The following is a 12289-nucleotide window of genomic DNA, read 5'->3' as shown; positions in this document are numbered from 1 at the left end:
CTCATGCTGCAGAGGCTGCGAATAGCTTCACAGTGCTGTGCTTAACCCCTTGCACCACCAGAGAGGCCCTCATATTTTCAAATCTACCTAAAAAGGTAAAAAATTAATAGAAAAATTAGTAGAAATAACCACCATTAACATTTTTATTTATTCCAAGTTCTTTTTTTTTGGTGCATGAAGTTGGGGTGGACACCTTCTCTTCGGTTCTTTTTGGCTTCTTCTCTACATGTAACCAAACTTATTTTCTTCAAACCCATATCATTCCTTTGATCTATTTATTTTCAACTCTTTTGAGAATACATGGCCTTATATGATTTAGCCTCAGCCTGCCTGTCTACACCCCAGACTTACTCCAGTTGCACTGGCCTACCTTACATTCCTTACCATATAAATTTCTTTTGGCTTCATGCCTTTATACTTGCTACTTTCTCTGCATGGAATGACCTTCTCCAGCTGCTCAATAGCCAGCCCCCTCCTTATTCTTTAGTTTTCACCTCTCAGATTCTGTCACTGATTATGTTTCTCTTGTTCATCACCCCAGTAACACACAAAATCTGCCACATAGCAGATGCTCAAGTAAATGCTTTTTGAGTAAATATAAGGCAGCTCATGTCCTTTCTCTGCTCAAAACCCTCCAATGACTTCTTATCTCACACAAAATAAAGTCTAGAATCCTTACAATATTCTGTAAGTTGCTATAGCATCTGACCCAATCCCATCTACCTTCTGTTTCTTTGTACTTACTTTGCTCCAGCCAACCTATAATTTAGCCTGCTTACAAGATTGGATATTTTGCATGCTAACCAAATTCTTAAATTCGTTTGTTTTTTCTACCTTTATTTTCAAATTATCCTTCTTTCTTCACTATTTATTTTAAATTATATTTCTTTTTCTGGTATAGTTTTTTTGCCAGTTACCTTACCTTTTTTTTTCCCTTAATAAGGCAGGATATTGACAACCAAATTTTTTAAGTTGCGTTAAATGATATTCCTCAATTTTGCATCCAATTTTTTCACTTAGCTAACTAGCACATTTTCCTACCTTACTTTAAATTCCAAAGATACTTGATACCTGGTGATTACATTCATAGAGTGACTATACCATGTTTAGGATATAATTTCTAGAATCATTAAAAATGGTTCTAGAAAAAATGTAAAAAAAAGAAAACAAAACAGTACTAGAGTGATCATCTTTTTATACAAAGTTTTTTCATTTTTCAGATTGCTTACTTAGGTTAGAAACCTGCCCTAATATTCAATACTATCTGCTGGATATACTATATCTACACATGTGAAATGTTAAACCTAAAGAGATCCAGTGTGACTCTTGCACTTCTTTTTTTTTTAAAGATTTATTTATTTATGCATACAAGAACTGGGGTACAGGCCAGAGGTGTTGGGGAGGTGGTGAGAGGATTCACCAGAGACAGAGAGGGGAACAGAACAGACAGAGTGACTGAAATACACTGCTGAGGGGAGCAGCAGGTGAGTCAGGAGAGGTCTGCTATGCCATGTGGGTAGCTCCCTGGCTGGGGATCGAACTTATGCTGCAGTGGCTGTGGATAGCTTTGTAGGTTGCATCTTAACCCCTTGTGCCACCAGGGAGGCCCACTCTTTCACTTCTTTTGGGTAAGGGGTGCAAGTGGAATTTCTTCTCAATAACTTAAACCTCTTCAATAACTTAAAATGCATTCTAATGACATTTTTCTTTTTCTTCCTAACTAGCTTCCACTGCAGTTCCAAAGACTTGGACACCTTGTGGCTCTGATGGCACTGCTGTGTGTGGACCCACTGAAAGAGGTGGCTGAGGAGGCTGCAGAGGGCACACACTACCTGCTACATATCACACTGAGGCTGAAGTGTAAGACTGTGCTGAAGGCAGTGAGGTCCTGAATAAAATTTCTAGCACAATGCAAGAATATCACATAGCACAACTCATTGTATCCTCATCTCTCCCATGTTCTAGAAAGGTGTTTTACAATAGTTCATAAGGAGAAAGCTCCATGGTCCATAGACAGAGATGAAACAACACTAACAATAATTAGAATCATAGTACTGGATTAGACCCATCAGTATCAACCGCCTGCATGACTGTGGAGTTAGAATGGCTGAACATGTGGCCATGTAAACAAATTGAGTGATTGGTTTGTTCAGAAGTAGAAGAGATTCTTGTCATTATTTGGGCCTTCATTCATTTATTTATTCCACAAGTGTTTATCAAGAACTTCCTCAAGTTCCAGTGACCAGGATACAAAATGGTCCAGTCTTTTCATTATTGCCGTGTGTGTGTGTGTGTGTGTGTGTGTGTTGGGGGTGGGAGGTGAGGTTCAGAAAATCAAGAATCAACAAATAACTGTTATATAAACAAAGATAACTGCTATGAAAGGAGATTATAGGAGCCATTAATAAGAATCACATCTACCTATGGGGTTCAGAAAAGACCTTTTTGAAGATAACCTGAAAAATATAAAACAATTGGCCAGGGGGAGAGATAAAAGGAGCATTTGAGGCAGAAGTAGCACCCTGAGCAAGGGCCCTGGCAGGTGCGAGCTTGAGGAATTTGAAAAACACGAAGATCAATGAATGAATCATTGAGTCCCTCAGAAGAGACTTTAGAAGATGTTTAACCCAGCACCCCCACTCTCACTCTCCAGTGTTTGAATCTCAGTCTGCTCTATTCTCACCAAGTAGTTCCTCACTTCGGTTTGCTCATTCCAAAGATATGGATGCTTTGCACTTCCCAAAGCAGCAGTGAACAATAGCTACCAAGATATACAGCCAAGGAAGCATAATTGATTATTCATTCATCAAATATTTATAAAGCCCTTACTGTTCCAGGCATGCAGTGATAAACAAGACAGAGTCCCTTCCCCAAAAGAGTTTATTTCTTAGCTGGAGAGACAGTATCCTCAGCCAAGTGCTCAAGTACTTCCCATAGATAAATTTCCAGTGAACATGAATCACAAAACTGGACACACGAAGAGTTCTCATATCAAAATTACCAAACACAGCACAAAATTATAAAATTTTTGTGGGACACTAAGCTTCAGAGGGAGAGCCCTCAAAAGTCCTTACCAATGGGGAAATGACTTAGCATACCTGAAATATACCCCCAAATCACTAACAAACTCTGCTCTATCAAAAAGCTGGCATCTGCTTCAACTGAAAATGAACCAGACCTGCAAAATCAAGAAGAAATAAGCTGAAAACTATTAATATTTTGTATTTTCTTCTTAGATGTTACTCATGACAAGAAAAATCACCAAAGTTTAAAAAAAGCAATGAAAAAATGCCAAGAACTCCTAGAATCCTACAATATTAAACAGTTCTACAGTTGCCCTATAAAGATTGCTCAGGTAATCAGTATGTTGGAGAGGATGGGAAGTGACCAGAAATCTCATAGATTTGTTCATTGGAATGTAAAATGCAAAGCCACTTTGGGAGAAGTTCTGTTAGTTTCTTATAAAACCAAACATACAGGACTTCATTGTTTGGAGACAAGGTGTTATAGTGGTGACTCAAACACCTTGCCCTGTTCAAGTTCCGTGGTTTAGGCCAACCTGTCCATGGGCCTCTATACCACTGTTTGGAAATCTCCCCAGACAAACTCCCTTTCCATTGATTGTTTCCTAACCATGGTCAGTCTCTTGCAAATGTAAACCCTTGTCGCCAAAAGGAGCTTTAAGACAGTGGTTGGTCCAACAAGTCATGTGCTTATTAATATAGTAATTCAACAGATATTTAAACATCTACTAGGCACCAGAAACTACAATAAGGAATGGGGGAAAAAGAAAGCCTACAGATCTTACTCATGTAGGATCAAAAGTAACAGTTTCCCCATCTGTGCAGTGGGCATCTGTGAAAATTGGGAAGCTGGGTTGTGGTAAGGGGTAGATGAGAGTTTGTGTGGAAATGTTCTGCTTAGTGCCTTTCACATAGTGAATGTCCTGTAGGTGATATTATCACATGATGGACTTTACACTGCCAAGTGTAGTGAGAAGCAGAATGACACATTCTTTTAAATATTGTCTGCTATGGTCATTAACAGAGTATGATTGTTAACATAGACTCTTTTTCATGTTCAAAACCCTTTCTATTGTATCTTGAAAGTTCATTTCCCCTAATCATCCCAGGTCTTTGAAGTTTTTCTCAATTCTAATGAGCTCTGCCAATTTGCAATGACTATATTGGATGGCCTGAAAAATCTGAAATATTCCTGCACCCAGCGATCAGCAGGAGAATTACTGATAACATTAGTGAAAAATGCGGAATCCCGATTTGAGAAGGTAAAAAGTTCAGTGGCCATTTCCTGGGTTTGAAATACCAGCAAGACTGCTCCCCTCTTACAGCTGCTGAGGTCTCTGCTGCTGCTCCTATCCAGCTGAGAACAACCACTGAAGGAGAACAGCATCAGAGCCTTAGACCATTAATCAATGTTAAACATTCATCCATTCAACAAGCAGATAGCGAACATCTCGTGTACACAACTAGGGAGGGGGATTTTTATTGATATTTTACCAACAGGCTTTTTTTTTTTGAGGTAATACTGGTTTAGGATCTCCCCTTCAGTGTTGTTACCACACCACACCCACCACCAACACATTGGTAGTCCTCCTCTATGGTCCATTATGGGGAGGGTTTTTTTTAAATCTAAGGTATAATCCTTATATTTCAGAAGAATATAGTTTTCCTGAGAAAATATAATTAACACATGAGAAGGGTAGCTTCATTTAGCTCTTTATCCAAGTTGAAGTTAGTTGAAGGTGCCATATTTTTAAAAAGCAAGACATAAGTCATCCTAGAAGGAAGCTGACTTAAGCTTCAAATTAAGAGACTTATTTAAATGTATTTGAAATTGATACATCAAGAAAAACAATATATCTCTTAGAAATATGGAAATATATTCTGGAAGGGATGAAAGTAGTTGTCTCTCCAGACTAAACCTGAAAAGAGGGCAGGAGGGAACCTTTACAGACCATTGGACTTATAAAATTGCATGCATATGACACTTTCATAAAGATAAAAATATTTAGGGCCTCCCTGGTGGTGCAGTGGTTGAGAGCTGGGTTGCGAAGCTGCCCGCAGCCTCTGCAGCACCAGTTCAATCCCTGGCTGCTCCCCGGCCACCAGAGGAGGGTCCCACATGGCACGCAGACCTCTCCTGCCGCCCGCTGCTCCCCTCAGCAGTGTACTTTGGACCTTCTGCCTGCTCTGCTCTGGCTCTGGTGAATTCTCTCACCCTCCTGAGCTTCTGACTGTACCCAGTGCTTGTATAAATAAATAGATAAATCTTAAAAAAAAATACTTAAAAAAAATAAAAATATTTAATTATGTAATTTTAAAATCTATTTTGAGCTATTAAAGTAGAAAAGATGCAAAGAGAACAGTATGATGAGAACATGGAGAGATGGGCACTTCTATCAATTGTATGCTTCCAAGTATAAAAAATGACCAAGTGTGAGAAGCTATTTCCATCTAATAAATCTGGAAGTAAAGTATATTTTCTAGTGACTCAGCAGTGCTATCAACCAGCCGAGACCCTTTTCTCTCTTTCCACTATGCCTGTTCCTTAGTCATGAAATTGTTGCTGCAGTTTCAGACTTTGAGCAGTTAAGACTATCCAGCAAAGAAAGATGACGTTGCCTTTTCCCCTTTAATCAGGAAAAAAAAAATCTTTCCCAAAACCTCCAGTAGATTTTTTCTCATGTTCTTTTGGCCAGAATTGCATGACTTCCCCACCCTCGAACCAGTTTTTAGCAACTGGTGATAGTCACAGCCATCCTATGTAAAGTTGTTGAGGGCTACCTCTCTGAGAAACTGACATTTCCACAGAGACCTGAAGCCCTGAGTCTCTGAATGGGAAGGGTAGTCCAAGCACAAATGGACCAAAGCCCACTGGTTCCCGTTTCCTTCATCTGAGCATGTCAGACATCTCTGGGAGGAACTCAGATACTGACCCTCTGCCTTTCTTAGTGTCAGACTGGGGGAAAAACCCTGCTTCCTTGCAGCACTTTTATTTGTTTAGCTTTATAAAAATCAATATATAATCATTGAGAAAATTAGAAAAAGCATATAAACAAAAAAATCCTGTCACTCAAAGACACATTATTACCATCTTTGTGTATACGTTTTTCCAAGTCCTTTTATATATATATATATATATATATATATATATATATATATACATACAGATATATTTTAGAAAGCTTTGATAAAAAAATCTTTAAAAGTAATAAACGTTTTGGACCTCGCCTGGTGGTGCAGCGGTTGAGCGCTGGGCTGCGAGGCTGCCCGCAGCCTCTGCAGCGCCGGTTCGTTCCCTGGCTGCTGGTGAGGGTCCCACAAAAAAAAAAAATAAAAAAATTTTAAAAAATTAATAAACGTTTTATTTTATTTTTTTAATTTAAATATTTTATTTTATATAATTCTTACGTCATTTTTCATCTTTGCACACTGTATGCATTTTCATTTTGGTTATATTCCCCATACAATTGCACCCCCCCTTATTTTGACTCTAGTCCTTCCTTTCCCCCCCCCCACCCCCGTAGTGTCTCTGGTTTATAGTTGCTTGTTGATTTTGATTTTTACTTTGTATTGATTAGTCTTTTTCCTGGTCTCTTTTTAGGATTTCTAAATTCCTGCTATGAGTGAGACCATCTGGTATTTTTCTTTTTCTTTCTGACTTATTTCGCTGAGCATGATCCCTTCTAGCTCCATCCATGTTGCTGCAAACTGCATGTGTTTATCTTTTTTGATTGCTGAGTAATATTCCATTGTGTATATGTACCACATCTTCTTGATCCAGTCATCTATTTTTGGGCATTTGGGTTGTTTCCATAGCTTAGCTTAAACGTTTTATTTTAAAAGACACCCCAGGACATTTCAAAATTAGCCACAATATCCTCAATAACCATCAATGTCCCACAGGATTAAAGTCTTTGTGATTTCTTTTTTTTTTTTTTTTAATGTGATGAACACAGAGCAGGGGACGCCACATAACATTTTTTTTTTAAAGATTTATTTATTTATACAAGCACTTGGTACAGTCAGAAGCGCGGGAGGGTGAGAGAATTCACCAGAGCCAGAGCGGGGAGCAGAGCAGGCAGAAGGACCGAAGTACACTGCTGAGGGGAGCAGCGGGCGGCAGGAGAGGTCTGTGCGCTATGTGGGACCCTCCTCCAGTGGCCGGGGAGCAGCTGAGGATCGAACCTGCGCTGCAGAGGCAGTGGGCAGCTTCGCAACCCAGCGCTCAACTGCTGCGCCACCGGGGAGGCCCTAAAATCTTTGTAATTTCTTTTCTCTCCTCAGGTGCCAGAAATTATGGGAGTTATCTGTGCCCAATTATCTATGATCAGCCACCGTAGAGTCCGCCAACAAATCATAAATACTGTGAGTTTGTTTATCTCCAGGCCCAAGTATACAGATATAGTGATCAGCCATCTTCTGTGTCATCCAGTACCATACAGCAGGTAACAAAACCTAGGCTCTCCTCTGAATTGAATTAGGATATATGACACAGCTCTGAATGTTGTGGAACTTGCTGGACTTCAAAAATCTAATGATGTTCTTGTAGAGAAGATAAGATATAGACAGATTCCTGCAATATAAATCATAATATAGACCATTAACATAAGGAAATAATCCAACAAATCCAGAGTAAAGAACATTCTACAGGATAGTCAGACTACATTCTTCAAAAAAGTTAATGTCGTGAAGGAAAAATTGGTGCTGGGGGCAGTTCTAGATAAAAAGACACTAAAAACACATTACCAAGTGCAATATGTTTCAGACCTTAATTGATCCTGAATCAAAAACAAAAACTAAAAAAGAAAATTTTGAGATTTAAATATAGTTTCTATGCCAGATTATTAAATCAATGTAATTTTATTAGGTGTGAAATGATAATATGGTTATACAAAATAATGTCCTTATTCTTAGGAGATGTAGATATTGAAGTTATTTCTCAATTCACTTGAGAATGATATATATATATCTCAGTATATATGCTTTATATATGGGAGTATAAATATATACATAAATAAGAATAAACTAGAGAGAGAAACAAACAGACTGCTCTTTTTTTACGCTAGTGGTTTTCAGAGTTGGAAGCACCTGAAATTCCAGATGCTTTATGGGAAAGGCAAGTGAGACATTAGTGATACTACTACTTGTCACTGGAAGCTGAAATGTGAGGGACAAGGGCTGGTGTTAGGATAACAAAGGCTTGTTCAGAGACCAGTACCCAGAGGAAATGACTTGACTACTGTCCTAAGAAATCATCTCCCCAATTAAGAAAGGGAATGAAGTTTTACAGGTTTGGGGGACCAGGATTGAGAACAAAGGAGTTCAATTTTATTGGCTGATAAGCAGGATGGGACAAAGAAATATGGGCTTGGCTAAAGTTCATTGGCTAGTCACAGTCACTTAATTCGTGAAGTGAAAAGAGGTTTTTTTTCCTCAGATGACTGGAGTTTTGAATTTCTGTTAAGGCTCCCCTCTTCCTTTGGGTTCTCAGTTCCCAGTTGATCTTGGAGCTCAGCTCAAGGTTGTTGATAAGCCTCCAGACTTGCTGTTTCTGTGAAACCAATTCTCAGAAAAAAAGTTTAGATGCATGTTTTATTTTTTCTTTTGTGCTGTTAGGCTCTGAAAGTAATTTAACTTTTTAGACTCATTCTCATTAAGATAAATCCCCAGGCCCACACCCACTTTATCTGCTTTGTATATTGTGATTCTGAGTAATAATTGTATTTGAAGAAAAGATTTCTCAGAGTTAAAAGCATGGAGAACCACTTCAAATGAAGGGTTCTCACAGTGCCTTGGTGTAGTGCTGATGGTATTTATAGGATGAACTTAGTAGACATTCTGCCACAAGCTAAATCTAATTAAGGACTTTTACCCATTCAGAGGAAAAATGAACTAATACAGATTTTTGAATTATTATTTCATATATCTCAAATAGATTTTTAAAAATCTCAGCTACTTTCTTCAGCTTTTCTATACAAGATTCTTGTATAAAATGTTAGTGCAAATGTTAAATACGTCTACTTATTTTAAGTGTAACTTTAGCATAATTTTATTGTTTGTTTTTATTTGAACTCTTGGAGGACTTTAAGAACTTCTGCTTTAGATCGTACAGCAACTCTTAGAAATGGAAATGACTTAGTCAGGAAACTTCATCCTGATCATATTTTTGAGTATCTACCTTATGAAGCCCATTAGTCGGTTAACGTAAAGATTGGAGTTGTCATTCCTAAGATTCTGTTCAAAGCATCTGATGTGTGCAAGGTGCTGTCAGGCACTGGGGTGATAATGAACTGGACATGGACCTTGCCCTCAAGCAGTACATGTGCTAATAACAGACAGGATGAATAACCGAGGATTCCAAAACAAAATAATAAGAGAGTTAATCAGATGATACATTGGAGAGGAATTTTTAAAAGAATGGCTGCACCAGCCTAAGTTTTAGTGTAAATTAGCCAAGTGGAACATGAATAGGGGGAGTGGAAAAGGTGTTTTAGACTGAAGAAATAGCAAAAATACCCAGGGAGGGTATGAAACTGCTTGATGAATGCTCATTCTCAAAGGGATGGTGAACAAACAAAAAACATGTCACATCTACAGAATCAGGATCACTGGAGGTGAGGCCTGTTCCATATTTTTAAGAAATGAAAATCTTCAGAATTTTTTCACACTTAAATTTGTGAACTATTGATTTATGGACCAATGTGTGTGCTTTCCTAACTCAGATTCATTCCCAGCATATATAAAAATGTATGGAGACCAAAGCATTTTTGGAACTTTTTTCACAAAAATCAATTTCTCAAACACTTCTTTTATCCCTTCCAGAATTCAGAGAAAAAATCAAGGGTAAGTGAATATAGGAATTTCATAATTTGATCCCAGGAATGCATGTTCATATTCTATAGTCTGTTTCCCCACATGAGCCTTTTTAGCATTCCACATTGCCCTTTTGACCATCCCTTCTTTGCTTTATTCATAGATTAGAATTAGCAGAATAGGGAGTGAAATATTGAAATATTAAATCCTTCAGCATTTAGAGTGATTTGATGCATATAGTTGGAAGATCAACTTTTAAAATCACTGGCTTTGGGCCTCCCCGGTGGCGCAGCAGTTGAGCGCTGGGTTGTGAAGCTGCCCGCGGCCTCTGTGGCGCCGGTTCGATCCCCGGCTGCTCCCCGGCCACTGGAGGAGGGTCCCACGTGGCGCGCAGACCTCTCCTGCCGCCCGCTGCTCCCCTCAGCAGTGTACTTCGGTCCTTCTGCCTGCTCTGCTCCCCGCTCTGGCTCTGGTGAATTCTCTCGCCTTCCCGCGCTTCTGACTGTACCCAGTGCATGTATAAACAAAACAAAACAAACAAACAAACAAACAAATAAATAAATCATGCCTCTATAAAAAAAAGTTAAAAAAATAATAAAATAAAATCACTGGCTTTAAGCATGCAAAATTACCTAGGTAGATTCTGAAAATAAGAGAATGAATTAAAAGCATAAGTAACTCCCCAACCTTTCCCTGTAGTGTTCCTCCATGATGTTTATATAACTCTCAGGCCCTAGGCCCTACCTTTGAGTCAATGATAGAGGTTATTATCTACTACTTTAAGGAAAGGTCTCATCTAAGGAGGACTCAAAGCTTTACTTTGGGGCTTGACCTTAACCAAAATTCAAGAGCCATGGACTGGATTTATTAAATATGGTTATAAATGAGTCTGACATTGTGGTAAGCTCTGAGAATTCGTGGGAGAAAAACCAGACATAACCTCTTCCCTCAGAGGGAACAAATAGCCACACATACAGAGACCTGACAGATAAGTTTGAAACAACCTCTATAAAGAAGCAATTTTAAAAGTGTTATGGGACCTCTCATGAGAGACCTGATGAAGCAGCAGCAAAGGCTTCATAGAAGAGATGACACTAGAGTTGAGCCTTGAAGAATTCTGAGTTTTAGGCAAGCCTCATAGTTTAAGGAAATGATATTAGCAAAGGTGTAGGATTTCCAAATACATGTTTGGTGAAATGAATGGTCTGGGGCAATTAGAATACAAGGTATATGATAGAGAAGTTGTGAGGCTAAAAAGATGTTAGGACAGTTTGTGAATGGTCTGGAAGTCCATGCTTAGGCAATGGGAGCTGGATTCTATAAAACCTTGAAAGTTCCTGTTACAAAATCAGATAGTAAGTCTTTGGCACCCTGAAGAACTAAGCAGAGAGGAAAACCTCTTTTAGATTGGATTCCAGACAGATTCTAGGAAGGTTGTGGTCATGGGAGGCCTAAGATAAGCTGTTCTTCTGAGCCCTCTTACTCTTTGGAATTTCTAGGCATCTGACTGAGTTGTGGAGAACTCTGGAGGTAGAGCTTTCCAGTTCAACCTGGGTTCTGTGGAGACTCCTGAGGAAGCTACAGAAATGCCACAATATGCCCAACCAGGAGAAGATGGCCTACGTAGCTGTTGCTGTAAGCCGTTGAGCTCTGCCCCTCCCTCTTCAGCCACAATGCTCCCCTCTGGAATAATTGGCCCAACACCCCGACTGGAGAGCCTTTCTTTTCATCTCTTGAAGTTTACTTCGATTATCCATTTATAAAGCTACAGTATCTCTACCAAGGGGTTGACATGGAGAAGGTTGGGGAGAGTAAAAGTATCAGTATGGTGTGATGTATTTTAAACATTCCTTCTCTAGTCCTTTAAAAAAATATTTACCACCATTAAGAGTAATATTAACTAATAGGGGGGAAAAAGTCAAATAATACAGAAGAGTATAAAATAAAGAAAAGGTCCTGCCTGAGCAGAAGCCTGCAACATTTTCTGTAAAGAATCAGTAAATATTTTAGGTTTCGGGTCCATATAGTCTCTATCACATAATCTTTGGATTATTTTTTTAACAATCTTTTAAATATCTAAAGACCATTTATAACTCATGACTGTGCCATCTCTCTAAAAATAAACTTTTTAGAAGTGTTTATAGATATATAAACTTTTTTTTTTTAAGATTGATTGATTGATTGATTGATTGATTGATTGATTGATTTATACAAGCACTGGGTACAGTCAGAAGCGCGGGAGGGTGAGAGAATTCACCAGAGCCAGAGCAGGGAGCAGAGCGGGCAGAAGAACCAAGGCACACTGCTGAAGGGATCAGCGGGCGGCAGGAGAGGTCTCCGCGCCTTGTGGGACCCTCGCTGGCGGCCAGGGATCGAACCAGTGCTGCAGAGGCCGCAGGCAGCCTCGCAGCCCAGTGCTCAATCGCTGCGCCACCGGGGAGGCCACATATAAA

The 12289-nt window shown here is 39.1% G+C and overlaps 1 protein-coding gene across 1 annotated transcript in view; it reads left to right on the top strand.

Moving 5' to 3' along the window:
* MROH8 (maestro heat like repeat family member 8) overlaps positions 1–12289 on the top strand; it is a gene marked incomplete at its 5' end in the record, with an annotated part of 54641 nt that overhangs the window by 30434 nt on the left and 11918 nt on the right. The window contains 5 exons of the mRNA XM_084246669.1: positions 1725–1860; positions 3237–3355; positions 4133–4285; positions 7308–7468; positions 11336–11471. Of these exons, the coding sequence (XP_084102795.1) occupies positions 1725–1860; positions 3237–3355; positions 4133–4285; positions 7308–7468; positions 11336–11471 (705 nt within the window). The remainder of the gene's footprint in view (positions 1–1724; positions 1861–3236; positions 3356–4132; positions 4286–7307; positions 7469–11335; positions 11472–12289) is intronic.

This window comes from Talpa europaea (genome assembly GCF_964194135.1).
Source record: "Talpa europaea genome assembly, chromosome: 11".
NCBI classification, from domain to species: Eukaryota; Metazoa; Chordata; class Mammalia; order Eulipotyphla; family Talpidae; genus Talpa; species Talpa europaea.
Note: the sequence above shows the minus strand (reverse complement) of the source record. Positions and strands in the feature narration are given on the sequence as shown.